The 25,430-nt window shown below is 44.5% G+C and overlaps 2 protein-coding genes across 4 annotated transcripts; one reads left to right on the forward strand and one right to left on the reverse strand.

Moving 5' to 3' along the window:
* The first annotated feature begins 91 nt into the window (after positions 1-91).
* On the forward strand, positions 92-3,544 carry atg10 (ATG10 autophagy related 10 homolog (S. cerevisiae)). Of its 3 annotated transcripts, XM_037458511.2 has the most exons (8): positions 92-171; positions 566-661; positions 1,182-1,290; positions 1,370-1,504; positions 1,589-1,775; positions 2,688-2,785; positions 2,871-2,968; positions 3,072-3,544. In XM_037458511.2, the coding sequence occupies exons 2-8, from the start codon at positions 600-602 to the stop codon at positions 3,196-3,198; spliced, it is 816 nt and encodes a 271-aa protein (XP_037314408.2). In that variant the 5' UTR covers positions 92-171; positions 566-599; the 3' UTR covers positions 3,199-3,544. The 3 variants fall into 3 exon arrangements, with proteins under 3 accessions (XP_037314408.2, XP_037314409.2, XP_037314412.2); XM_037458512.2 differs by lacking the exon at positions 92-171 and having other exon boundaries at positions 481-661; XM_037458515.2 differs by lacking the exon at positions 92-171 and having other exon boundaries at positions 569-661; positions 1,186-1,290.
* Positions 3,545-4,444: 900 nt separating this feature from the next.
* Positions 4,445-22,801, reverse strand: LOC119209272 (choline transporter-like protein 5-A). The gene is made up of 22 exons (XM_037458470.2): positions 22,678-22,801; positions 19,435-19,483; positions 16,859-16,932; positions 13,243-13,327; positions 12,036-12,120; positions 11,726-11,854; positions 10,693-10,753; positions 10,323-10,446; positions 10,110-10,193; positions 9,651-9,763; positions 9,440-9,571; positions 8,992-9,091; positions 8,826-8,918; positions 8,630-8,717; positions 8,008-8,276; positions 7,183-7,277; positions 6,976-7,079; positions 6,494-6,567; positions 6,287-6,357; positions 5,661-5,749; positions 5,318-5,402; positions 4,445-4,963 (listed from the first exon to the last, which is right to left on the reverse strand). The coding sequence occupies exons 1-22, from the start codon at positions 22,760-22,762 to the stop codon at positions 4,866-4,868; spliced, it is 2,187 nt and encodes a 728-aa protein (XP_037314367.2). The 5' UTR covers positions 22,763-22,801; the 3' UTR covers positions 4,445-4,865.
* Between the last annotated feature and the right edge of the window lie 2,629 nt (positions 22,802-25,430).

The raw sequence follows: 25,430 nt of genomic DNA on the forward strand, positions 1-25,430 counted from the left end.
TGCTCTCGCGGGGTTCCCCCCCCCCCATGCAGATGGTCCAGGGAGCCTCTTGTAGCCCTGACACAGGCTCCGCTCAGGTGTGGCTCATCTGCAAATCAACACACACTCACCCACACACACACACTCTTGTAGCACCACAGCTGGGGGACGTAACAGCAGCAAACAAAAAAGGTAATTAAAACATAATGTCGAGTACATTTCTAGGATGTGTTTCTGGTTTTGAGTACATTTTCTATAAAAGTTATGTTGAAACAAGGTTTTTTCCTATCATACTCATTGACCCATTTATTCAGTTATAAACACAATGAATAAACAGCAAATCACCACTCGCTCATGTAAAGAAAATAAAGGAAAGGATTTTTTATTTCTGTATATGTTACCACAGAAGTCATATATTATTATAACGCATGACTCAAACCAAAGGTTTATTATAATTGATAATATTTTACTTGTAGGATTGATTGTGGTCCAATTATCAGGATTTATTGAGTCATTCATTGAGATGTATCAGTGTTTAGTGGATGGTAACGTCCTAATTGTAATGATTTCCTTATTGTGCATACAGTATATACAGTAGGCCTTCACAGCTCTACCGAGACATGTGCTGCCATCTGGCGGCTGTAGTGACACATGACAGGGAAACGACTAACGCAGTTTCGAGGTACATTTATTGAAACCTTTATTTAAAATATATCTTTCTTAACATTTAGAAAGCTTGTATGCGTATTCAACCCGTTTGTTATGAAGTTGTTAAATGATATTGATAGTCAATAGATAGATTGACGGCGGTAGTCACGTGGTCAGAAAACCCGGAAGTAAAGCGTCGCTGGTACCGCTGCTTTCCGGTGCCCGTCGAAGCGGTTAATGAGACTGTATATATACATATACATATATATGCATAGTAGTGAGTCTGGTCCGGTTCAGGAGGACACAGCCTGCCTTTAGGTCGGAACCTCATGTGAACAGGACGGTGTCCTCGGTCCTCTCGTACTCCCGTCGGTAGTAGAGGTTCGAGGGCTTCATTCAGAGCTACTTCTAGTTCTGCTTCTTCATGCTTACTTTTCACCACAGTTCAGAAGCTCTCAGCGCGAATGAGAGAAACGTTTCGAAATAAACCGATTACAAAACAAAATGCCTGCTTTGGAGTGAAGCAGATGATCAGAAGGCTTCTGTCCTGTCAGCCAGATGAGCTGCTGCGCGCTGGATGAGGAGGACTTCCGGCGCTGCTGTCTCCTCCTCTTGCAGATGTCCAAGCAGCTGGGAGACGGCTGGAGCTGGGAGCCCGTCCAGGTGAGGCGTTCTGGACTCTTCTCACGCCGCACACGGGGCCCCTCGGCGTGGTTAACGTGCCTTGTGACCCGGGCTGCAGGGATCGGAGGAGGGCTACCTGAGGAAGACCGCTGTCAGGTCGGTCTCCATCGACCCGGAAGGATCCGGTCCAGACTCGGAGCCGCGCGCCTCTGGTCCGCCCTGTCCTGATCAGCAGGGAGGGGAGGAAGGAGAGGTAGAGAGGAGCTTTTATCCTTTCTCCACCTTTGCTTCAGTGGTATTCAAACGAGCCTTTAGTGTTCCATGCTGCTTCCTCCAGTCAGCTCCTACAGCGCCAGCTGGTACCCACAGCCTCCGCGGGGTCACAGAGGAAGAGGACGAGGAAGAGGATGACGGGGTCTGCGTGGTGTCTGGAGGCAGCAGCCAGGTCCTTCAGTACGAGTATCACATCCTGCACTCCTGCAGCTATGCTGCTCCTGTGCTCTACTTCAGAGCCTTCACGCAGGGTGAGACACACACACACACACACACACACACACACTGTGCGACATGATGTTTATGGTGTGTTGAATGCTGAAACTGTTGCTCCGAGTGGTTTGATTGTTTCTTACTTGGCTGCAAATTTGGGGGCACAACTTCATCAACAGAAACCAACAGTGATAAGTGCCGGGTATAAAGTGTGAATTACATGGCACACCTGTAACAGGTGACGTGGCCACCAACAACGACACAAACAAAAGGTAAAGGTATGGCAATATGACGAGGCATATCTGTCTCTGGGCTTTACGGGCACTATGCCGCCAGACAGTATGAAGCCCACAGACCTGAAAAGCCACCACCCTGATCATGTGATCAACATGACCCTGCTGTATATCATTATTCAGCAGCTTGACCGAGCAATACGTTTATTTTATCATCATGAAACCTTCTGACTCTTAACTTTTAACACAGTAGCTTTCACGGACACATCATTTGACCCTTTTGGAGGCCCCTATGGAAAATGTCTCATACTTCTGTTTTCAGTCTCAGAGACCCCTCAAATAATCACACCTCTTGATACCATTATTCAAATCCAATCCCTTACCCCCCAGTGAGCAGGTGGATGGTAAGAGGTTAGCTCTTGAACCACCAAGAGAGAAACTGTAAAGTAGAGATGACTGATTCCATCCCATTGTAGTCCAAACCAACAAGTATTCTGTTTGTAGAGACGACTTGTTGCAGCATGTGCAAGCGGTTCTGAATAAGTATACAACATTCTCAAAGTACAAGCAAAACACCACAGCTGCTACAAACACAAAAACACTTTTTATTCTACTCATCCGACAGTAGTGTCCGTCGGTTTCTTTTGTAAAGCATGTGCAGTATTTTCCTCCGTGTCAGCGTTGCGTCATCTTGTTCTTTACATGCCATCACGCCAGAGGGGAGGAGCCTGTCACTGGAGGGGATGTGGAGCTCCGTCCATCCCAACTACAGGCTCCGGCTTCAAAGCAGCCCCCTAAACACCATCAGCCTGCAGGTAAGACCAGGACATGTGTCTTACCTGCCCCCCCCCCCCCCCCCCACAGAGCTCCACTGACGCCCCCCCTGTGTGTCTGTGTCAGGAGCATCCTCTGCTGGGTCAGCCCTTCTTCATGCTCCACCCCTGCAGGACAGAGGAGGTCATGAGACCCGTGCTGCAGGCGGCTCATGAACAACACAGGTAGGACACAACCGCTGGGCGTTTGATGGAAACCTAAGGTGACAAATGGATCTTTACCTGTGTGTGTGTGTGTGTGTGTGTGTGTGTGTGTGTGCGTGCGCAGACCGGTGAACTACGTGCTGTCGTGGCTCAGTGTTGTGGGTCCTGTGGTGGGTCTGGACGTCCCTCTGAAGTACTCGGCCCTCCTCGGTCCTGCAGCCTCTCCGGGCAGCAGCAGCGACCCAGACTGAGCTTGTGTGCATCGCGGGGAGTCTTGAGTACTTGGAATACTGAGGCTGGATTAAGAACCCCGAATCTTCCGAGGCGCCGAAGGCGACGCGTTGTTGGGATGAACCTTTGTGCTTATTTTATTGTGTTCTTTCAGCAATTTGCCCAAACCCAAAAAGAATGACTGAACTGTAATGAGTCTTGAGTCTTAATGGAGAGGCCCCTCTGTCCAAAACCAAGGTTGGATGATTCACTATTATTGACGATGTTCATGGTGCATATCCATAAATAATGTGGAAATACTCACAACCTCCACAGGGCGACAGTTAAGCTAACGGTGCTAAACACACGCTGATAACAACCACTCCACACGTTGATGATCTGATCATTATAAAGAGAACTTTTTAAAGAAACAGATTAGTCTCAATCTGTTTTGGAGGCGGCCTAAAGCAACACGAAGGTGTTCTTGTTCATGCGGAGGCTGTGATTTGTATATTCAAACTATACTTTTTTACTCACTGTAATATTGTCTAAGTTTGTACCAAAGCTTAACACGTCAAGTCTCTTCATGTAAGAAGATAAATAGAAATGTATTTAGTACCTCGCCTCAGAGATGGAAAGCAAGATGCACAATATTCAGTGACGTGGTCGATGCCAATGCAGAAGTGAGTTAAGCTGCATCCCCTCCACTGTCCACGGGGGGGCGTGTCCTCTGGTTGTATTCGGCCAATGAGATAATCCCCTCTTTTGAGGACGCTGCAGGGCGGGGCTACACCGAGATTCACAGGTCCAAATATGGTTGTTTTCGTTCACTTAGTCTACAAATCCAGATGGCTTCAGGCCGATCGCTGGACTCCAACCAATCGGTGACGTCCCATCAGTCTGTCCACTGCCCCAATGAGGGGAAGGATGCCCTGCACACCAACGCAGAACCACTGCACCATTGAGGGGAAGGATGCCCTGCACACCAACGCAGAACCACTGCACCATTGCCACATCATCCCAGATGAAACTAGTGTACACTGAATATCATATAAAGGATGACTTCATCATGGATTTGTCCACTTTACGAACTATTGGGACTGCTCTGAAGATGTTCGAATGCAGATCACTAGATGCAGTTTACCAAATGCTGATGTTCATTACAGCTGTGACATGGTTGTCGTTCCTCATCCTTTTGACATGGCTGCTCATTTAAAATGAGTTGATAAATACGTTTTAGGCTTTGTCTGCTTAAACAAATCAAACATTCATTGGGTATCTTTGGAAACCCAAAGTGTGACGCTCCTATTGTACAGATCCATTTTATCTCTTATTGCAAGACAAAAGAAAGCACTCAAGACAAAGACACTTCTTTTTTTTATCAAGATGTGAACATTTTATCATCTTTGAAGCAAGTTTAAAATAAAAAAAAAACACGTGCAAAAATTCCATGAAGCTTATAAAAATGATCAGGGGGTGTATCGGGGGAAGGGAGAGGTGATTTTTTGAAACATTGCAGATATTTTTGTGTTTAGCAGAGTAGAAGCTCCTGAATCCAGCAGCTTCCTTATTGTTGCAAAGATCCTCCCTTCTGATTGACGCGTTAGTGTCATTTCACCAGCGGCCCTCTGATCTCCACCGTTGACCCAATCTTTGACTGTTGGATGACGACCAACCAGACCACCTGCTCATGCAGGAGGATCGGTTATCAATGCAACGGACTGGATTTTCCAAGAATTCTATGCAGCTCTGGTGACATGAGGAAAGGTTTCTCTGAGCTACCATCATGTCTCTCCAAGTCATCACCTGGTTGGATCAATAGATGGAAGGATGAACAAGTGGAGGGACGGGTAGGACCCAGTGGGAGAAAGTCCAGGATGGAGACAATGATCAAATGGAGGTGTGTGGATGGGAAATAGAGACAAGAGAGGTAAGTTAGTGTGATGTGATTGAAGACTACAGGAGTCAAGCTAGCAATTAAGTCTGGTCCAAGGACGCTTGAGTTCATTTGCCCAGTTTGAACACTGGGTCCTGAGGTACTGGGACCTGTTTCATCTGAGCAAAGTTAGCTATCCATGACAACACAGCACTGTGTGTGTGCCTTCCATGATCCACACGCTGTGGTTGGTACAAAGAAAAGGGATGACGCTGTTTACTCACAGAAGCAGAGGAAGAGCGTGTCGACACACATGGCATAGACGCTGAAGAAACCGTGAGCGATCAGGTAGGCACCCATCACCACCGTCTGAGGTCGGAGTACAAACACTTCAACTTCATGTAGTTGTTATCAAAGGCACTCTTTATATTTCCTTATATCCCTGTGGATAATGACCAGATGTCTCTCAGGGGCAGATGAAGGCTGTGTGTGTGTGTGTGTGTGTGTGTGTGTGTGTGTGTGTGTGTGTGTGTGTGTGTGTGTGTGTGTGTGTGTGTGTGTGTGTGTGTGTGTGTGTGTGTGTGTGTGTGTGTGTGTGTGTGTTTGTTTGTTATGTGAGCCTCTGACCAGCAGGGGGACCCAATAGTAGTGGAGATTGGGAGCTTCCTCCTGGATAACGGGGATCTTCCTCGTTAAGAAGAGGTAAGCAACCGCACCTGGAAAAAACACACACACACACACACCGTCTACATATCTAATCTCTATACTCTGCTTTAGATTTTTCTGAATAGGAAATGTTGATATTTACACAACACAACCTGTTTTTTATGTGATTCATTCACACACCAATATTCTTTTTCAAACTGTTGTTTTTTAAAAATCTTTCTTTCATAGAGGCGTTGAATATTACACAGCAAAACAGCAACTGCTTTTTTTCCTAGCTTTTACTCAAGAATAAAAATAGAGACATCAAACCATGTTGCTGTGTGAAGGGATATAATCACAAGGCACACACAGCGTCCTTTCCACTCTTTCTGCTCTTAACCGCCACGATAAAAGCACTGGGCTTTAAAACTGTTAACCAGAGGGAACATTTCCCCAGAAGGAAACTCAACAAAGAACCTGCTCTGGGTCAACAGCATCCTGCCAGCTGCTGGTATGAAAGGTCCCCTTTCAAAACATCTGTTTGTGACTATTTTGCATTTGTTGTGTGTGTAAAGGCCTCCAGGCTTCGTTCTTGCTTTGTCACTTACCAACTCCTCCGGCTATCAGCACTTTGCCCATAAACAACAGGAAGTCTGTTACTCTGTCCAGAACGGCGACCCTGTGGGGACACACTCGTCTGAACAGCGTCCCACTGTCCACTGGTTTGATCACCACAAACAGCGTCTACTAGACTACAGCCATTTTGTAAAATTGGTGCAAACAATAAACCTGAGAGAAGGAAAAAGAAGCCTCACCTGACCACATTCCTCATCAGCAGGAAGAAGGCTTCTCTGGCCGAGGTACAGAAGTTCTTGCCATAAATCGCCACCTGGTGAAGAAGAGACACCACTCATCCCTCACAGCGTCAGGAAGCACTGAAGCTCCTTTCTTTAGCGCATGAACTCGCGTATGAAGCGCTGTGTGTGTTTTTGTGCCTGGTGCTGCACGTTATATGCTGCGTGTATTTGGGCAGTTCTTTGCTCTGAGGTCCAATGAGCAGCGAGTCTGGCTGTTTCAGCTCCATGTTGGTGATCCACTCAGGGGTCACGTGGCCTGAGGGGGCATTTAACAGCGGCCACAGTGAAGGAGGAAAACTCCTGACGTTTGCAGTCAATGTAAAGAGTTCCTGACTGAAGGGTCTGAATCCCCCCCCAGTGTGCGAGATTTACTGTTTTTGTTAATTTTCTGTAGATATCTATAATCACTTCTTATTACATATCATCATTAACCAACTCACCATGATGTAAGCGTTATGGTTCATGTAGCGTATTACTTTCTCCAAACACCAGAAACAACACTGCAGACAGTGCAGCATGAACCTGGAAAGGCTGTTGTCCACACCTACAGGGATACACATTTACGACATCATTATTGTGACAGACAGCAATTATAGTAACGGGAAGCCAAACCACATAAATGTGAGCTGCTGTGCTTGCTGGTAAACCTCTTAGTTTCTGCTCAAGGTATTCCAGTAGGATCCGTACCAGTTGGGCAACTGAGAGAATTAGAGCTCCAAAAGCCAAAGACCCTGTGTGATACCTGGAGATGGACAGAACAGGAGCTTAGTACGTTGCTACTGTAGCTTATTATATTAATTAAATGCATTCAGTGTAATACCAGTGTGCAGCTATGATTGTGAAACTATGTAATAAAGAAATGCAATCAATACAACACACAAAAATGGGGAATGGCCTGGAATAAAATGAAAAAGAGCCCTCTCTAAAACATGGAGATACCAGGCTAAAAGCACATCTCTGTGATGGAACGGTGTGTGTGCAGATTCCCGTTGATGGAGAGAGGATAACTGCACTAGAGGAGGCTTCTGGGAAGGCCTCACACCAAGAACACCATGTGGATGTTTTCCTCACTCCGCCTGTGGTTCGCCAATTTCGCCTGTTTCAACCACTTTTTTTAATCGTCTGATCCTATTGGACACAAGTAAATCTACGCGGAAATGATTGACAGTTACCGTAGCCACTCAGAAGCCCAAATGGGCGGGATGTAAAATGACACTCAAGGGTATTAGCTAATATCACTTCAGCGTAGTTTCGGTACATTCCTGTAGCTCCTTGCGTCGCTGAGGAAATGAGTTACAGATTGTGGTCCAACTTTTCTAACCGTATGAAGCATTCATACATTTGTTTGTTTTGGCTCGGTTCAGCCCCTTAAAGTGGGGAGCTCAGACAGGCGTTAAACCCTTTTGATCCACGGTGTCCTGTGTTTGTCTAAGAGTTTCTTCATTTGAACCCTACACACACCCGGTCCTGACCTGATTGCCCTGCTGAACGATGAAAGAAGTGGACACGGCGGGATGTCCTGAGGCTTCCTCCTGGCCCAGTAGTAGCTGGCAAACGTCCCAGCCAGGGTGCACTGCTCCAGGGCCAGGTGGAAGTTGACCAGCCAGAGGAAGACCAGAAGGTTGGACAGCTGCAGCAGGAAGAGGTAGCGGTGGAAGGCCGTCTCCCCGCCGTAGAAGGCGAACAGACACTGAGAACCCAGACACAACGCGGATTGGGACGTGTTGCTCGTGTTGAAGGTCTGACAGAGAAGAGAGAGCAAGAACAGAGGAGTTATCGTCTCGACCGGGAGATGCCTTTGCTTTTCATGACCGTTGTTTGAAACCTACAATGTAAAGTTAACAAATGAACATGTATTTTGCTCTTTATTTGCACTTTAAGGCAAGAAAACTGCCTGCTTCTATGTGTAACATCTGCTTAGCAAATAGCGAGCCCAACTACAACAAACCACATCTTCTTATGTCAGTAGAAATCTAGCTAGCTAGCTGTTACATGGTACCATGGGCAGCAAAATGTGTGTTTGGCTAACAGAGCTAACAGCTGGCAGGTGAGCATCCCTGACCCCACTATAGGGATCCTTCTGTATGACCATACCTCTGGGTTGCAAGTGCTGTTGGCATGGAGGCAGCCGACTTCAGGAGACATGACTTTGTAGACGGCTTGGCCTGAGGATGCTAGGTGGCTGGTCCAACAGAGGGCCAGTTAAAGATGATGGAGTACAAATGGCATTTCCTGTCCATTTAACTCTGAACTACGAGAAGCTAACGTTGTTGCTCTCTGGGAAGGATACACCGCAGTTACCGCCCAGTAGAAGAAGCACACAGTCAACAGGAGAAAGGTGATGACTGGAAAGAAGAGTGTGGACATCATGTGACCGATGGCTCTGCAACAAGAGAGCAATTACGATTCCCCTTTTCCTTTTTCTAGTATCAGAATTTGGGCTTTAGAGCTCATACTTGCTGGCCTCTCTGAGCATAGCAATGGCCACCTGCACCCTTCTTCTCAAGAAGATCAACATCAACAAGATGGAAGCTTCTGCCACCACCAGAGACACCACTGACGAGAGAAACAAACAGAAGAGTCAATGCTCCATGTGTTCAGTGCTGAGCTGGTTGGATCGTTTAAGATGTTCAAATGTAGCTTTCTACTTTGTCCTCTTGAGTTTCCATTGCATTCGGTCAAATTCAATGTCGCTTTGTTTGCTTCAAAGGGAAGAAAGACACATTTTTCCAAATCCTCAGAATAAAGAGGCAATGACAAATCAACAGTGTGTAGAAGGAAATGAATGATGAATGAAGAATCCAATATAAGGGGTAACGTTCAGAGGGGGCAAAGTCGTACACATAAAGTTGGCAATGGAAGGAAATCTGCTTTAACGAAATGTCACCACGCCGACAGACTTACGTAGTATGATCCATGTCTGTGTGAGCTGCAGATAGACCTGCAGGTCAGTCTGCAGCCCCACCTCTACGATGGCCACATTGGAGCCCGGCCTGTGCCTGAGCTGAGACAGCTCCACGGAGCACAGCCACACACCTGCACACACACAGGCAGCCCGTGAGGTTCTGCTCAAGGCAGCAGCGGGACGCGAATCACCCTGACACAACGTACGCACCGTATGCCAGCAGCAGTATGACGGTGGTGATGGTGGTCCACAGCAGCAAGCCAGCTGTGAACCTCAGCAGCAGGATGAAGAGCAGACTGACAGCCAAGGACAGCAGCAGCCCTCTGCCACGACACACAGGGTCACACCCTCACACGTCTCACCACTCCTAAAGGTCGCTCACAAGCCATTAGGTGACTACATCGACATGTGCAAACTGAGGTTCTTCACAAAGAATCAATTAAAAACAATAATCCATTTATTCTCCAATTAAAGTGCTTATTATTATTATATTATGAGCCAATTAAAAATATCATGTACAAAATCACCATCACAACGGTGAACGGTCCCAGGTGGAGAAATGACCAAAGTTACCCTTTAAGTTGTGACAGATTAGTGAGGCACGGATTGTTTGGTGGAGAGTTGTGTTGTAGCTTTTCTGTGTGTGCAGTTTGTTGTGTGTGTAGTTACAGAAGAATCCACGGCCATGACTTGGCATAGTCCTCCATGACCTTCATGCTCAGCTCCTTCGTGTCCACTAGTCCCGTTATGCCCCTGCATGGAGGAGAGGGAGAGGAGGACAGTGACTGGACCTGGACCTAAGACGAGGTTAGTGGCCCCACACACTCTTCTGTCTTGGGGAGGGAAAAGTGGTAAAACAATAAGTAGTAGAAGTTGAAGTACTTGGCAGCATGTTGGAGTTCAGTTACACTGCGAGCCATTTCCAGAGCGTCTTTAAAGCTGGTTCTGTTCGCTACGGTCACGGTTCCATTCTGAGTGATGAAGTCTGGCAGACATCTCTGGAGGACTGGCACACACACACACACACACACACACCGTAAGCAGTCCGTCTCTGAGGCTGTATTTACATCATGAGGCAAAAACATTTGAGCTGATTATCCACTTCATCTATTTTTTTAATCAAGTGAGATTTATATAATTAGGCCTTTGACATCATTTCGCTATTATTTTGTTCTTGGAAATCCATCATTCAGGAGCATTGACAAAAGTAGTTTCATTTTCAGTAGGTTTGGGAGCCGGGTCTCATACTCACATGGTCTACTGGGGACAATCATGGAGGGACAGTCCTCATCTCGGAGAACCTGAGACACTGGCTGGAGAAACAACAGTGACAGAAGGTTAGAATACACTCCTGCTTACTACTCGCAATGTTTGAATCATCTATAGCAAGTTGTAAATCGGCTTATTTGATGACATTTTACTTGTTCGTATCCTTATGGTTGAAATGCACTTATTATAAGTCGCTTTGGATCAATGTAATCATTTCTGTTAGAGGAATTGAATGTATTGTACATCTTTTACATTTGGGCATCTGGTAGGATGCCCCCTGGACGCCGTGTTCCAGGCACGTCCAGCTGGGAAGAGGCCCGAGGAAGACCCAGGACCAGGTGGACAGATGATATCTCTGCACTGGCCTGGGGACGCCTTGGGATCCCCCAGTCAGAGCTGGTAAATGGGAAAGGGAAGTCTGGGGCCCCCTGCTGGAGCTGTTGCCCCCGCGACCCGACCCCAGATAAGCGGTTGAAGATGGATGGATCTTTTACATTGTTCCTTCTGTGCCATCCTGATAGAGGGATCCTCCTCTGACGTTCTCCCTAAGGTTTCTTTCCTTATTTTCCCCATGGAGTTGTTCCTGTGCCGATGTGAGGTTTTAAGGACACAGGATGTTGCATTCAAAGTCATTGAAGTCATTGAAGAGGCATTACCAGATCATTTGTGTTTTGGGCTATTTCAAAATAAAATGAATCAAATAGAATGACAGCAGTATATAATAAAGGATGAAAGTAATTTGGGAGTAAAGGGGAATTGAACAATTTGTCTTGGTTATTTGGTTAGTACAAAAGAGGATGGCGATTGTTGTTGGTTGTTATGGTAACATCACACTTCAGTGGGGCCATTAAAGCGTTTTGCAGCTGGCCAGGAAGGAAAACGTCCTCCGTCCATTTAGAAGATCTACTTGTATGTGTTTATTATCTACATCGACCATTCATGTAAGCTATTAGTAGCCACAATAGAGGTTGACAGTAGAAATGTACAGCTGGGCTTCTATAGGTCAGGGTTGCTACCTTGTCAGGGTTATTAAAGCCAGGCTTGCAGAACTGTCTGTAATATTCCCAGTGACTCGTTCCGAGTTTGTGTTGAAGCTGCATCTCCGTGTAGGTGGCAAACCTGTCCGGGCACTTAGACACACACATCTGGAAGAAAGAGGAATCTGTCAGTCTGCTGTTCATGGACATCTGGATCCCTCTTTTACCAAACCCAGAGGCTAGCAGGGAGCGTCACATTATCACATATATTGAATTAAATGTGACGCTGTCACATTTAATTCAATGTGCTCCTGCACCAGGTGTGCGTCAGTAATGGTAAAGGGAGCACCTGTGTTGTGGGGCACTGCAGGTTGATGAGAATAGCTGGGTTGGCACATTTCAAGATGTTGAAATAGAAAAGGATGGGTTTCCTCCTGCAAAGGGAGAGAGGTCTACATGTTAAAGCCCAGAAGTACAGAATACACCGTGTGCACCATCTGCTTGTTTTATAGTTTCCAGAAAGTAACAGAAAGTTTTTTGTCAAAAAAAAGGTAAACGAAGAGGACGGCACACGTGTGTTCAGACTGTCGCAATAAAATGTATAAATGTAAAACATCAAGGATTAATATCCTATGGAAGAAAAAAACACATCCAATAATATTTAATATTTTCATTGAACATGTCATTTAGTCATCGTAACAATTTTGAGACCAAAAGATAAAACACTAGTCAACATCACCTCTCAGCTCATTAGGAAAGAGCCTGAAAGGTGTTCAAATCAGAGTATTAAACTATTAAAAAGTATTAACCCTGAAGGTTCAGCGCTTTATGGGGTCTTTGTCTCATTGACTCGTCCCCCTGAATCTTCTGAGACAGATGAGCAGTGTCAAATGGGACAAAGCTTGGCATGATTTATATTAAGTGCTCAGTGCACAGACAGCTAGCAAGTCTAATATGGAATTTAATTTAATTGAAAATATTGATCAACACGACAAGTAGCCCCCTTTTTAAAAGATGTTGTTTTCTTGCTGTGTAACATTTTAGCACAAAGTCTTTCATCCTTACAAATACACAGTCGCCATCTTTAACCGATGTAAGACACGGCTGAGATACTCAAAAATGCAATATTAGCACAAAGATATACTACATATTGAATATATTCACAGACAATCTCTGTCTTTAGCTAGCTAACCTTTGTGGCTTTTCTCATTTCTGGATTATCAGCATTTGAAAAAAAAACTCCCGCTTTTAGCTTTAATTAATATTATATTATATTAGTTGTAGCAGTATAGGTAGAAGTAGCAGTAGTATAGATACTACTACTGTTGTAAATACTGCTACTGGTAGTATTAGTACCAGTAGCAGTAGTAGTATCAGTAGTAATTATAGCAGCTCTTTCTCTCCCCCTCACATGAGCTGCTTTGGGTTGGAACCCTGCATGTCACCAGACTAATCGGAGGTAGAGTGTTACCCACAAGGCACTGCAGACATGTGGTCATGTGGGAGACTGCAGGGTGTGAATGGACCTGTGTGTGAACAGTACTATAGGGACTCACACATTGGACGTCTCCTTCTGACCACAGAAGTGGCCAGAGCTGTCGGTTGGGTACAGCACCTTCCTGGGGTCCCCATGTAGCCAGGCTGGATGCAACACACACACACACACACACACACACACACACACACACACACACACACACACACACACAGAAGCCTTAATACAATGCTAGTTCAACAAAAGCTCCATTAACGTGCATTGAAATAGCTTTTGCGGTTAATTAAACAATGCTATAGCACTGCTGTATGCTATATACATATCGTATATACAGTCAGGTCTATAAATATTTGGACAATATGTTTATCAGTTTGGATCTGTACACCACCATAAAGTCATTAGTATTATTATTATTATTATTGGTCTAACTCATTGTTACGGCACATTACAGCACACACAGTGTTGTTCTTAAGCATTATATCTCAGCTAAAATAACAACAAATATACACTACAAAAAGATTTTAAAGGAGCAGTGTGTTATATCTGTCCACTTGGTACAAACAGCAACTCCCCTCTGCTACTATAGGTCCATAAAAACAAAATCAATGAAATGCAACTACCAACTGGAATGTGTGTCGGCTCTGATGGTTCAGAAAGGAGACATCAACCAACAGCTTATTGTTGTTTCATCCTATTCACCCTGCTCCTCACTCAATGCATACAGGCGTCTTTGACAAATAGTCAACACCGTATGCTCTTCACCTCATGTGGATAATGTTTGGACAACATGTGCCGCTGTCGGGGCAAAACAAACAAACACGCACGCGTAGCCAAACCAGTAGGTTCAAAAACCAGTGGGCACGTAACACCGGCGTTTGGCGAGGATTAAACCTTTCTGCGGTACAACCCGGCTTCGTTCAGTTTACTTTTAAGAGTCCTTAAGCTGATGTTTACACCGTGTAGACTTGACACCATGTCCACGGTTACAGCGTACGAGTGACCCTCGTTAAAATATTGAACGCAATGATGCAGTATGTCTGGTGTTTCCGTCTGGTCCGCGTCCTCCAAACTCCAAACACCGACCACACGTAAAGCAAAACCGCGTTAGGCTGTTCAAAACGGGCAAAACATCCCTCCAATGAACGTCTTTGTCGCCATAAACTCCACAACCAATGAAAACACCGCGCTCAACACTTCCGTCACTTCCAGCATTTGGTACATTCCCTTTCCGTGAAGAATCTGTCCTTTGTAAAAGTGTTTCATTCTTTGTAATGTTGCTTTGCACTTCAGGGCCACCGTAGCCCTCTGATCAAAGACCATGAGCCTCCTTGAGCTCATCACTTTTGTGCATGACAAGGATCTATCAGAGATCTACCCAACTTTTGGATTGCACTTACTCTGCCAGTCACTGTGGCTCAAGCAGAGAGGAGCTTTTCCAAACTGAAGTTGATCAAGTCCTGCCTTAGGTCAACCATGTCCCAGAAACGGCTCACTGGCCTTGGTGTCATCAGCATCAATCATTCAATAGGGGAGCAGATTTCAAGACATTATTGATGATTTTGCATCAAGGAAGGCCAGAAACGTCAGGTTTTAGATTTAGTTTGTCTTTTCTGTTCTTCGTGCAATAGTGAAACAGTTAGATTCTCTTTAATGTGTTTTGAAGAATTTGTGCTATTTACAATATTTATTCTATATTTTATTTGTATATTGTTCCTATTCTCTCTGCTCTTGTTACATTTTATATATATCTGATTGTACATATTTTTGTACAATCATTATTTTTTGAAAAGGAGCTGATGCATATCGTTTGATCACCTGTCACCACAAGTTGTACTATGCTAGTAGTGGGTGAGATACATTTACCATCCTCTCTTAACCAAGGAACTAGCATCTGTGGAAAGTGGCTTCCAATCACTTGTCAATCAACATCTCATGTAGATATATTGTGAGGTCACGGGCAGTCCTTACCCCGGCTAGGCGAAAATTCGATATACAATTCAAAGAGAAGGTTTTAAAGTTCGCAGAAGAACATTTCAGGAGAAAAGGCAGCGAAGGAGTTTAATATAGATCCAAAACAAATTCGATATTGGAAGAAGCAGAAGAATGAATTCAATGCGACCAAAAAGAACAGAGCCCGGCTAGCAGGTGGAGGTAGGAAAAAGGTCAGCCTGGATACGGAGACCAGCCTGGTCGAAGGGATTTTTTCTGTCCGCGATAGGCATTCTAGGGTAACTAGAGAGATGATACAAAATAAAGCTTTGGAAACATTTCCCTCCGTGAGTGACAGTGCAGACTGTAGCTTCGTGGATCCAGAGATTTCTGGAGCGCAATGGGTTTTCAGTCAGGAGACGTACAACGGTGTCTCAGAAAGACTCAGACCAGGTGGTTGAAAAGCTGGTTTCCTACATGGACTACGTGGGAAAAGTAATCGCCTCCAAAAATATTATGGAGAGAGACATAATTGCCATGGAAACAGCATTCTGGTTCGATATGCTGTCGTCCACAACGGTGCAACTACAGGGCATGAGAAGAGCCATCTCACAGTGATCCTGGCTGCCAAGGCCGATGGTACCAAACTTAAGCCATACATCGTTTTCAACTCAGATAAAGAATATACTGCTGGAGGTAACATGAGAGCCCCTGCCCACCACCTGCTCCTGAACTGGGTAGTCACTGCCTGGGACAAGGACATAATCCGAAAGTCCTTCAAAGTTTGTGGACTGACACTGAAAGATGACGGGAGTGAAGATGATCTCATCCATTGCTTCAAAGAGGGACAGCCATGCGCCGCTGGTAGGGATGCGCTGGCGCAGCTCCGGCAGCGGGGGGGGGGGGGGGGGGGGGGAACCGCACGCAAGTAGCCCAGGATGAGGAGAACGACGAGGAGGAGCTGCTTAATAATGAACTTGTTGTTCTCGATGATGAGGATGGGGAAGAGGATGTTGAGGATGTCTCGGGTCGCCATTCAAAGACCGGGCCCAAGATCGGGGCCGATGGTCTTCTTACACAGCACTGTGTCTCACAGCAGGGTGCCGTCTCCCACTCTTCATCTCTTTTTTTACTCCCCTCTCTTTTCCCAATGTCTCTCCTTTCCTCTCCTCCTCCCAACCACTCGATGTGATCGGGCAGTGGTTGCTTTAGGATGCCTGGTATGAGAGTTCTACACACCTGTTGGCTCTCTGTGTGAACTGCAGTGGGTCCAGGTCCCAGTTCTTTGACCACATTGTTGATAGAACAAAAAGCTGCAGCTGAGAAGCTGAAGTACATGTGATGTCACAGTGGTTTGTGAGCTACCGTTTTGAAGCACCCCATTTTTGCATTTTGGCTTTTAACATCTTTGTGTTTTTGCAACGAGAATTGAAGTGTTGAGGTGCCAAAAACAGTGAGGATGTAAATTTATAAATTAGGAACACACTGACAGGTTGCAGTGTACAGAAGCACTGTTAGTTTTGTTCGGCGTATGGAGGGGACCAACCCGAACTCCTTGGTTATTGTCCTTGGGGACTTTAACAAAGGACATCTGAGCCACGAACTTCCTAAATATAAACAGTGTATTAAATTCCAAACTACAGAGAAGAACACGTTGGAGCTGATTGAAGACACTGATTGAAGAGACTTTTCCCCACGCTCACTGTGTGTCTGTGAAGGTGTGTGTTTGGGTGTGTAGACTCACTCACCCACTATCCCCAGGGCCGCATACGAGAAGACGACAACGATGAAGATCAAACAACATAAGATATCAGTACAGCATCTGAGAAAACAAGGAAGGAACAAGCTGTGAACAACTGCACTTTATTCTACTGTCACTTTTGGAATCAAGTGACATGACATACTATACTAATAATTGTTTTAAACTTTTACTCTTGTTGAAGGTCATCATGAGGCATGATAAGTAACCGTGAAGAGAACATATACTACATATACTGCCACCAGAGGTGTCCAAAGTATTCACATTCATTAGAAGTATAGATACTAGAAGTTAAAGTATCAACTCAAGCTTTTAACGCTTTTTGCTTTTAAGTAAAAGTGTAAAAGTACTGGTTAAAGTAGTAGTAAAGTAATGAATAGGAGAAAAAAATGTCCATTAAAGACAAACTTAGTGTGCAACCTCGCTCACAGAACATGTCACATGTTACAATATGATCGGAAGCAGTGTTCATTTTTGATTTAGTCTAAAAACGCATGTTAATTTTAGTCACATTTAGTCATTTTAATGCTTCTTAGTTTTTGTCAAGGGGCGCTGCTGGTGCAGGTTGAGGCAGACATACACAAACCACAGCATGTAACGTAGACAATGGAGCGACAGGGGACACCAGGCACACAGTGCTAAAATACACAAGGGAGGTGCAGGTGATTGGACACAGGTGGAAACAATCAGGCAATCACAGGACAAGACAGGAAGTGAAGTTACCCAGAGACACAAGAGACATGAAACTACAAAATAAAATAGGAAGGAGAACCAAACCGTGACAGTTTTAGTCTAGTTTTCGTCGACAAAATCTAATTACATTTTAGTCTATAGTTTTAGTCACATTTAATAGCCATATTAAACTCCTTTTCTTCCCTTCTAAGGCCCAGGGACCCCCTGTGTTGTACAACTGCATAATAGTCTAGCAGTACAGTAGTTGTTCATTAGATATGCCTCCTAGGATGGGTCTATAGCAGGGGGGGGATAAACTTTTTGACTGGCGGGCCACAATGGGTTCTAAAATTTGACAGAGGGGCCAGGAACAAGTGTTGTGTGAGCTAATATAAATGACATGTGAAAGATCATTACATGAAAGGATTTGGCTTTTAAGAAGTAGAAAAGCATTTATTTACAAGGCAATTTAACAAAGGGTGTAAACTTCATGAGAACCAGGGACCTAAACCCAACTCTTTGTTGTCTTTGTGTGGCTTTTGACATGTCCCACGGAAACCTCATGGTCCTTTAATGTTTCCACTGTGAAATTGCTTGTCCCAACAAGAGAGACCCCTTAACGTCCTACAATCGGTGCAATACATTCTTTTTTGGGCTGGATCATGAACCAGCCATTCTCAACTGGACCCCCACTTTTTATTGAACAGTCTTTTCGCTCTTTTTCTCTTTATTTTTTGGTTTCATTCCATTTGGTTTTTTCCCTTGTCTGTCCTCCACCTGTCACACGTGCTCACGCGTTCTTTGTTGCTTAGTAACAAACGTACGGTGGCCGAGGCGGTTTAACACGTCTTCTCAAGGTGTGGCATGTGAACTGGTTGAAGTGCGCGTGTCTCAAAACGCTGGCTACCGTCACCAGAAACGGAGCAGCCAGGTCCGCATGATAGTTGTCGCGGTCCGTATCGGTGACAAGAATCACCGCTGCCCCCACAGTGACCAAGCGGTTTGGGTCCATGGATGATGTCGTCATGACACTTAATAACCACCATACGGGGGCGTACTTTGTCTGTTAGGTGCATGCAAATTTAGGGGAAAAAGGTATTGTGACTTGTCTCACTAACGAAAGTTAGAATCGATTGTTACACTCAATCGATTTACTTCTTATTATTTAAGATCCGTTTTCGTCTCATTTTAGTCTTGTCTTAGTTTTTTTTAGTTTTCGTCAATTAAATTACCACTAATCGGAAGGTTCCTTCAGGTCATGTGACCTGCCTTTCGGATGATGGAAACATGGCGACATTCAGAGAAGCAACTCTAAAACAACAGAAGGACACATGTATCGACCCGCACACTGTATAACTTAAACTCCTCCTTCCTTCCCAGAGAGACATTCCACGTCCCCAGAGCCAGCATCTGCTGCCCGGGTGTGGTCCGTCTAGACCCCCCCACTGTTACTGCCAACCTTGCAGCAGCACACCCACAGATGATGAGCTCATGGAAGTTTGAGTTCTGGCGTGCCGCGTCACTACTTCAGGCGGGTGGCCGGTCGCCTGCGACAAGCCCCCGGCCACCAGGAACTCACTGTGGAGCCCTCCACCCCCTAACCCTCCGGGCTTTTCTCAGGCCGGGTATCCCCTTCCCTCATCCGTCTTTTGAACCATTCTTAGTCTGGCCCCTCGCCTGGGACCACTTTGCCAAGGGTAACCCTACCAGGAGCACCAGGCTCCAGAGACACACAGACCGCTGCACCACAATAAGGATGGATCCCGGAGAGGAAGACACAATATTGGTTGGCAAGTGTGGACCTTCATGGTATATTCATAGATACATTGATACTTCAGAACGAAATATAAATAATAAGGCATTGCTGCAGCTTTTAATTCAAAGTGGAGTTACCTTCTGCGGACTGGACCTCTGAAGGAAGGATCAAACTTGTGCGGTTCTCCTGGAAGAACAAAAGAAGCGAAGCAAGATAGTGAACAGGTGCTGAGGATTTAGTAAAAGTATTTTCAGCTTGGTTGTTTAAACAGCTAAAGCCTCTGTCTTCATGTTGTTGGTCATGCAGAAAGTCGGGCTTTAAAACTACAGAAATATAGTTACTGTCTCGGGGTTCAAATAAAATGTATCAGTTATAATGCAATAGTGAAATAATGTTGCATGATAATGCAGTTTTAGAATTCATTTAATTCTCTCACAAATTGTTGGTTTATTTATATAGTTTAAAAATTGGATTTGTCTAATAGTGTATTTGTGTTTGATTGTGGTTTTTCGTGTCATTTGGTGGTTTATTATGTATGTGGATATACATGCTTTGGTCCTGTGCTTTCTGCATTGAGACTAAATAATATCTTCCCACATCTCAATCTAATGGAACACTGCAGCATAATTGGTGACAACAGTTTCTTTGGATGTGCAAGCACATTGCATTATGGGATGTGTGGTGCTATGAGACTATTTGGACAGCTGAGGTTTACAGCTGAACACTTAAATGAGATTCTAATTTATTCTCTCTTTCCTCCCTTCCCGGAGACGCTGAATGTTATTGAAGATGGCGATATGCAAATGATCCATCATACTTCATAGATACGGCGGCAATGGTGGCGCATGGAGTAGTGTGATGCGCTGGGAGCTGCAAGGTTGGCGGGTTGAATCCCGGCTGTTCCATGTGCCGTGTCGAAGTGTCCCAAAGCAAGACACCCAACCCCTAATTGCTCCCCAGGCAAAATGTAAGCCATGGGTTACAATGCAATGTAAGTCGCTTTGGCTTTGGCTGTAGTACATTTTGCAGGCCCTTATCGTCTACCACTCCAAGGGGTCCACAGTCGAGTGCAATCCAGTGAGCCAGGCCGTTGGTTATTTTTTCAGACGTGGTCTTAGTTACCCTGGTCCTTAAACCAGTCATCTGGTGCAGTGTGGGTTGGGTGTGGGTCCTTGTACGTCCATGCTAGCTGCTAATTGTGTTGCGTTGAGGTGATACTTGAGGCTCGATGTGAATTCCTTGTTGCATAGCTTGCACACAACCACGCTCTTATCGACGCTTCCATCCGTGTGTTTATTATAAGAAGATTTCCCATTCACGGGGCCACCCGACACGGTCTCGTCAGCTTCTTCGTTCATGTTCACTGTGGTTTGTTGTTGTCTGAAGTCATGAACGCTAGTTGGTGCTCCAGTATAATCGGTCCTCCGTAAAACTCATCCAGTGAGAAACGTTCCGCGGTGCAAAAGATAAGTGTAAAAAAATGTTTAATGTGTTATTTTTTTGTAATTAATTAATCTTAATTAACACGTTAAAGTCCCGGCTCTAAAAATGTAATTAATTGAAGTAAGAAGCCTTCTTGTTAGAACAAACAGACCTGAGGTCAGCTGATGGTATTAGTGCACAGTAATACTCAGCTAATCTTAATTAATCCGGCTGCTGACCAGAATAGCCCCGGGCTGCTCAGAACAAAGCACCGACACCACGGTTTGAATGAAACATGTTTACATCGACGAGGTAAAGTTACGCTTTCTAACAATGGAGTTTAGTAGCCCTTTGATATTAATTGTTATGGTGTTTTGAACCTTAGTGAATATGAATAATTTACCAAAAATATCACATTGATCTGATATACCCGCCAGTTATGAATTGGTCTATATTGTTTTAGGAATTCAAAATGGAAATTGCTACTAGAAATTCCATATAGAAAAATTAAATTCCAGAAAATTAGACTTTGTAATGGCCAAGCGGTAATTTTACAATTTCCACGTCTATCCCATGATGCCACGGGTCCCAAAAATACAGACGTACTTTTGGAAAAAAAACTCTGTCGACGAGAGAAAGAAATGTTTTTCCTTTAGCCTTATGTAAAGCAGACAACCCAAAAGGTTACCAGATGCCCGGGTAGCGAATCCCTAGGTATTCCCCTATCGCTATGGGCCCAAAAGATCCAGAAGATTGACGCAAGAGGCCAGTTGTATCAATTTTAAACGTTTGCTTGACACACCACTGAGTAACTTTCATAGAAATGAACAAGCCATGATTCACACCAAACAGTAATGCTGGATTGGAATAGTCCTTTTTGCTTAGGAAGCTTCCTAACTGAGTGAAATGAAGTGAAGTAGTGTAAGTGGTTGCCATGAAAAGAGATGTTTAAATTCTCTAATGCTAAGGAAAGGAGCTTCAACGCTTCCCTACTTAGCTCCTTTAGCATAGGAATCACTGAACCATCCTTTACCAAAGGAAAGGAGATAATTCCCTCCCAAAAGTCCTTGCGGCAGCAATATTTCAATATTACAATAGTGATGAATCATTGGGCTGTTCACGAGGAATAATACTGACCGAGAAACGCAGTCATGTGAGTAACCGTTAGCATAACTCATTTATGTTGCAGACTTTTGTCCTTGCCTAAATCCTCATGAATTATCCTAATGTCCTTTCCTTGACCCCATGTTGGTATCCACAGAGGTCAAAGAATAGTGCTTTGGAATAGACGCTAGGAGGTCAACCTTTTGACAATTTGAATCCAGCCCAGGCCACAAGTGTCTTACACCTGTATTCTCTCTCGCGATTGAAGGCGTTTTATTGTATAGTGGTCAATGACAAACTTACCTTATTACCACTGGATCCAATGTAAGTACAACGCTGTGTTCTACTTATATCCTCCCAAAAACACAAGATAGCGACAGCCAAAGCGTGGTTGTCAACCAACCACTGATGACCTCACAGGGACAACTCGAGGGGAGGAAGCATCCTTGGCTTTGACACTTCCTTTCCTCTGCTGCTGGCATTTTGTGGGTTTACCCATTATGCAAACAAAATATAGTGTTTTTGCAAAATCTCGATGGTATGACACACACATGTCTAATCTAGGAGGGGCTTTTCTGCTTCAACATGATGTGCTTCGTTAAATACTTCAATGTAGTACTACTATATATCCATTGTGTTCATAAATATATATGAACACAATGGATTATATAGTAGTACTACATCGAAGCACATCATGTTGAAGCAGAAAAGCCCCTCATATAAATAACTTATATATTTACTAAGAAAAAGTAGAAAAGCATTTCCCCAGCCTACTTTACCATGGGTTTACGTGTTGTGCTTGTTGTCCATGCATTACGGTAACGGTAGCTGCTGCTAATAGACCGGGTACTCACCGTAGGGACCCCGCGGAGCGGCTCCCCCCTCCGGCTCGCTCTGGACGGCGGACGAGCTGCGGGCCGCGTACCGGCGGGACGCCATGGTGCGCGGACAAAGAGGCTGAGGAATGGAGAGGCAACGGGGGCGGGGGGTGTGAAGTACTTTAACAGTGCTTCTCGCCCCCCACCCCCCACCCCCCTCCCCTCTACTCCATGAGGCGCACGCAGATAGGCGCGCGCTGCCTTCGCGGAGACGAGTTCTGGTACTGTATCAGGATGCTACTTCACCCTTCAACTCATGTATGAGTCGTTCTAAAAGCAGAAAGCAATCACAAGACACAATTCTAACCTCTAATTGTATTGTCATTTACTCAATAACTAAAACCAACTAATGGTTCAATAAATAGAGAACTCACATCGACTGAGTTGTTTATTGGGCCCAGTACAGCTCGGATGGAGCAAAATGTCACCAAGCATCGCATCGATGTAACGTTAAGGGTGGAGGGCTCATCGTCTTATTGTCCTCATTCTGATAAAGACACACGAGCGTCACACACGTTCCACCTTACCGCCTCCTGCTGGTAGAACATCAGTAACACAGCCAGCCATCATCCTGCAGTCCCCTCGTGCACTGCTCACGCGATGCAGCGTGCGCGCCATTAAGACATTACATTACATGCCATTTAGCTGACGCTTTTACCCAAAGCGACGTACATTAAGACCTCCTCCTTCTTAACAGAAAATCATTTTATGTTGAGCTATTTGGTATTTTAATAATGTTATTACGGATATTTTGTTGCACGTGCATTTGAAATTGCACTTGGGACAATTGGGACACGAGACCACACGGCTTTCGTCGTGGTATTCGTGTCCCATTTATTCTACACCATCTCCCAACTCTTGGGGATGAATATAAAGTATTTTATTTGTGTTTTTACTTGTGTTTGGCCAAAAGTTGTGTAGGCCAACACTTTTTATTACTTCTTTCAACGAGTGAAATGAGAGGGAAGTCATTCTTAAATTGCTTAGTCACTTGATGCAGCTGGAAAAGAGGGAGAGAATAAATGACAAACGAGAAGTCTTCCTGAACAAACAAAATAATTAAAGATGTGGTCATTGAATTCATTTGTCAAAACGTCAAGTAAAACCTGCAATTCTGACAAACTGGCCGGCAGGAATCTGAACCAGAAATGGAGTGAGATGATGAGATTATTATATTGGAAGTAGTGTTGACTGGGCTCACACCAAAGGGCCCCCCCCCCCCTCCGGAGAAAGATGAGCTGGAGACCACCACAGGAACGTTTCAGGCCGGGCTGGTGATGCATAGAGCTGCCTTTGGATGGCAGTAGCAGTCCAGCAACATCACACAAGTAACATCGCGTAGGTGTGTTGCTCAGTCCGTTGTGTATAACCTTTAGAGGCCATGTACTATAGTACTATCTAATAAACACCATATGATGCCTTTACTCATTAGTTGTACTGAATAACACGTCAGTAATTAGAAATAAACAATGTTTCCTACACAGCTTTAAAATAATAGAAATGAAATAGCGCTGCGGTGAGATCAGCCTCACGTAGAAGGAGTGAGAACATTTCACACTCAATACAGAGCTGAATGGATCAACCTCGCTTGGAACAAAGTAGTTTTCTTCTGTTCCCTTGAAAAGGGGTGCTGGGTGCAGCATGATGCCTGCACACAATGGCTGTCAGGTCGTGTTACGTAACGTTTCATCCCACTGAGATCCCCTTTCACTGCTCCGACCCTCCGTGTCCATTCTCTGCACCTTCAGTTTGAATTCACTAGCCAGCCATCGCTTACTTATTGCATCGTACCAACTGGAGAAGATGATTGGAAGCTTTTTAGAACTTGGTATAGAGCCAAATCCTGGTCAAAAGATTTGATGATCTGAAAAAATAAACTCAACCTGGAACTACGGTCTTGCACCTTTAAAAATACAAAAAATATATTTAAAATAAAAAATAAGTGAATAAAAAGTATTTTGGGGTTGGATGACTCATTTCCTGGATGAAATATTCTCATTCTTAAATATTTTTTGGGATATTTCAAGTCTTACATTATTCAGTTGCAGATTTTATATCTTATTTTTTCAAGTTTCAAATATTTGGGCATCTCATTTTGGGTACAGACCCTAGACCCCCTGAGACCTGGGAGGCCTGGTCGGCTTGTGAACATGGTTTCAACTTCTTTCTCAAGATTCATTTGTTTGTTGTTCACACATTTGTTGACTGTCTGAAAGTGTGTGCTTGTTGTTCACATGTTTGAATATTTATCACTCCTCTTTTACTGCGGGTATTTGGAATAGCTACAACTCTCTGGCTTGGGGTATTTTCCAAGTTGTACGAGGTGGGTCCGTGTTTGTCAGTACAAATGTAAAAGTGTGTGTGGGCCGTCCCTTCTACATTCTGTGTGGTTAAGTTCAGAAGTTCTGATGTCTAATCTATGAGGGGCTTTCCTGCACTTATTCTTCTGGCCCACAGTCATAGAACTCTTAGCACAAAGAGCTTTTACTGGCTGCAGTGAATGAGCAACCAATTCAGACGGGGGTGGTGGTCTTAAGAAAATATCTCTGAGAAAATGCTTAAATATATACCCACCTGAAATTAAAAAAGGAAAATTAATTGTCCATTTAATTGCGAAAGATATTATCTGCAATCATTTAGAAATAAATGTAACGGAAACATTTTTTCTTTATTGACGATAATGGAAACAGGGATGAGAGGAGCAATCGTGACCCGATGAGATGACAAAT

This window comes from Pungitius pungitius, chromosome 15 (genome assembly GCF_949316345.1).
Source record: "Pungitius pungitius chromosome 15, fPunPun2.1, whole genome shotgun sequence".
NCBI lineage: Eukaryota > Metazoa > Chordata > Actinopteri > Perciformes > Gasterosteidae > Pungitius > Pungitius pungitius.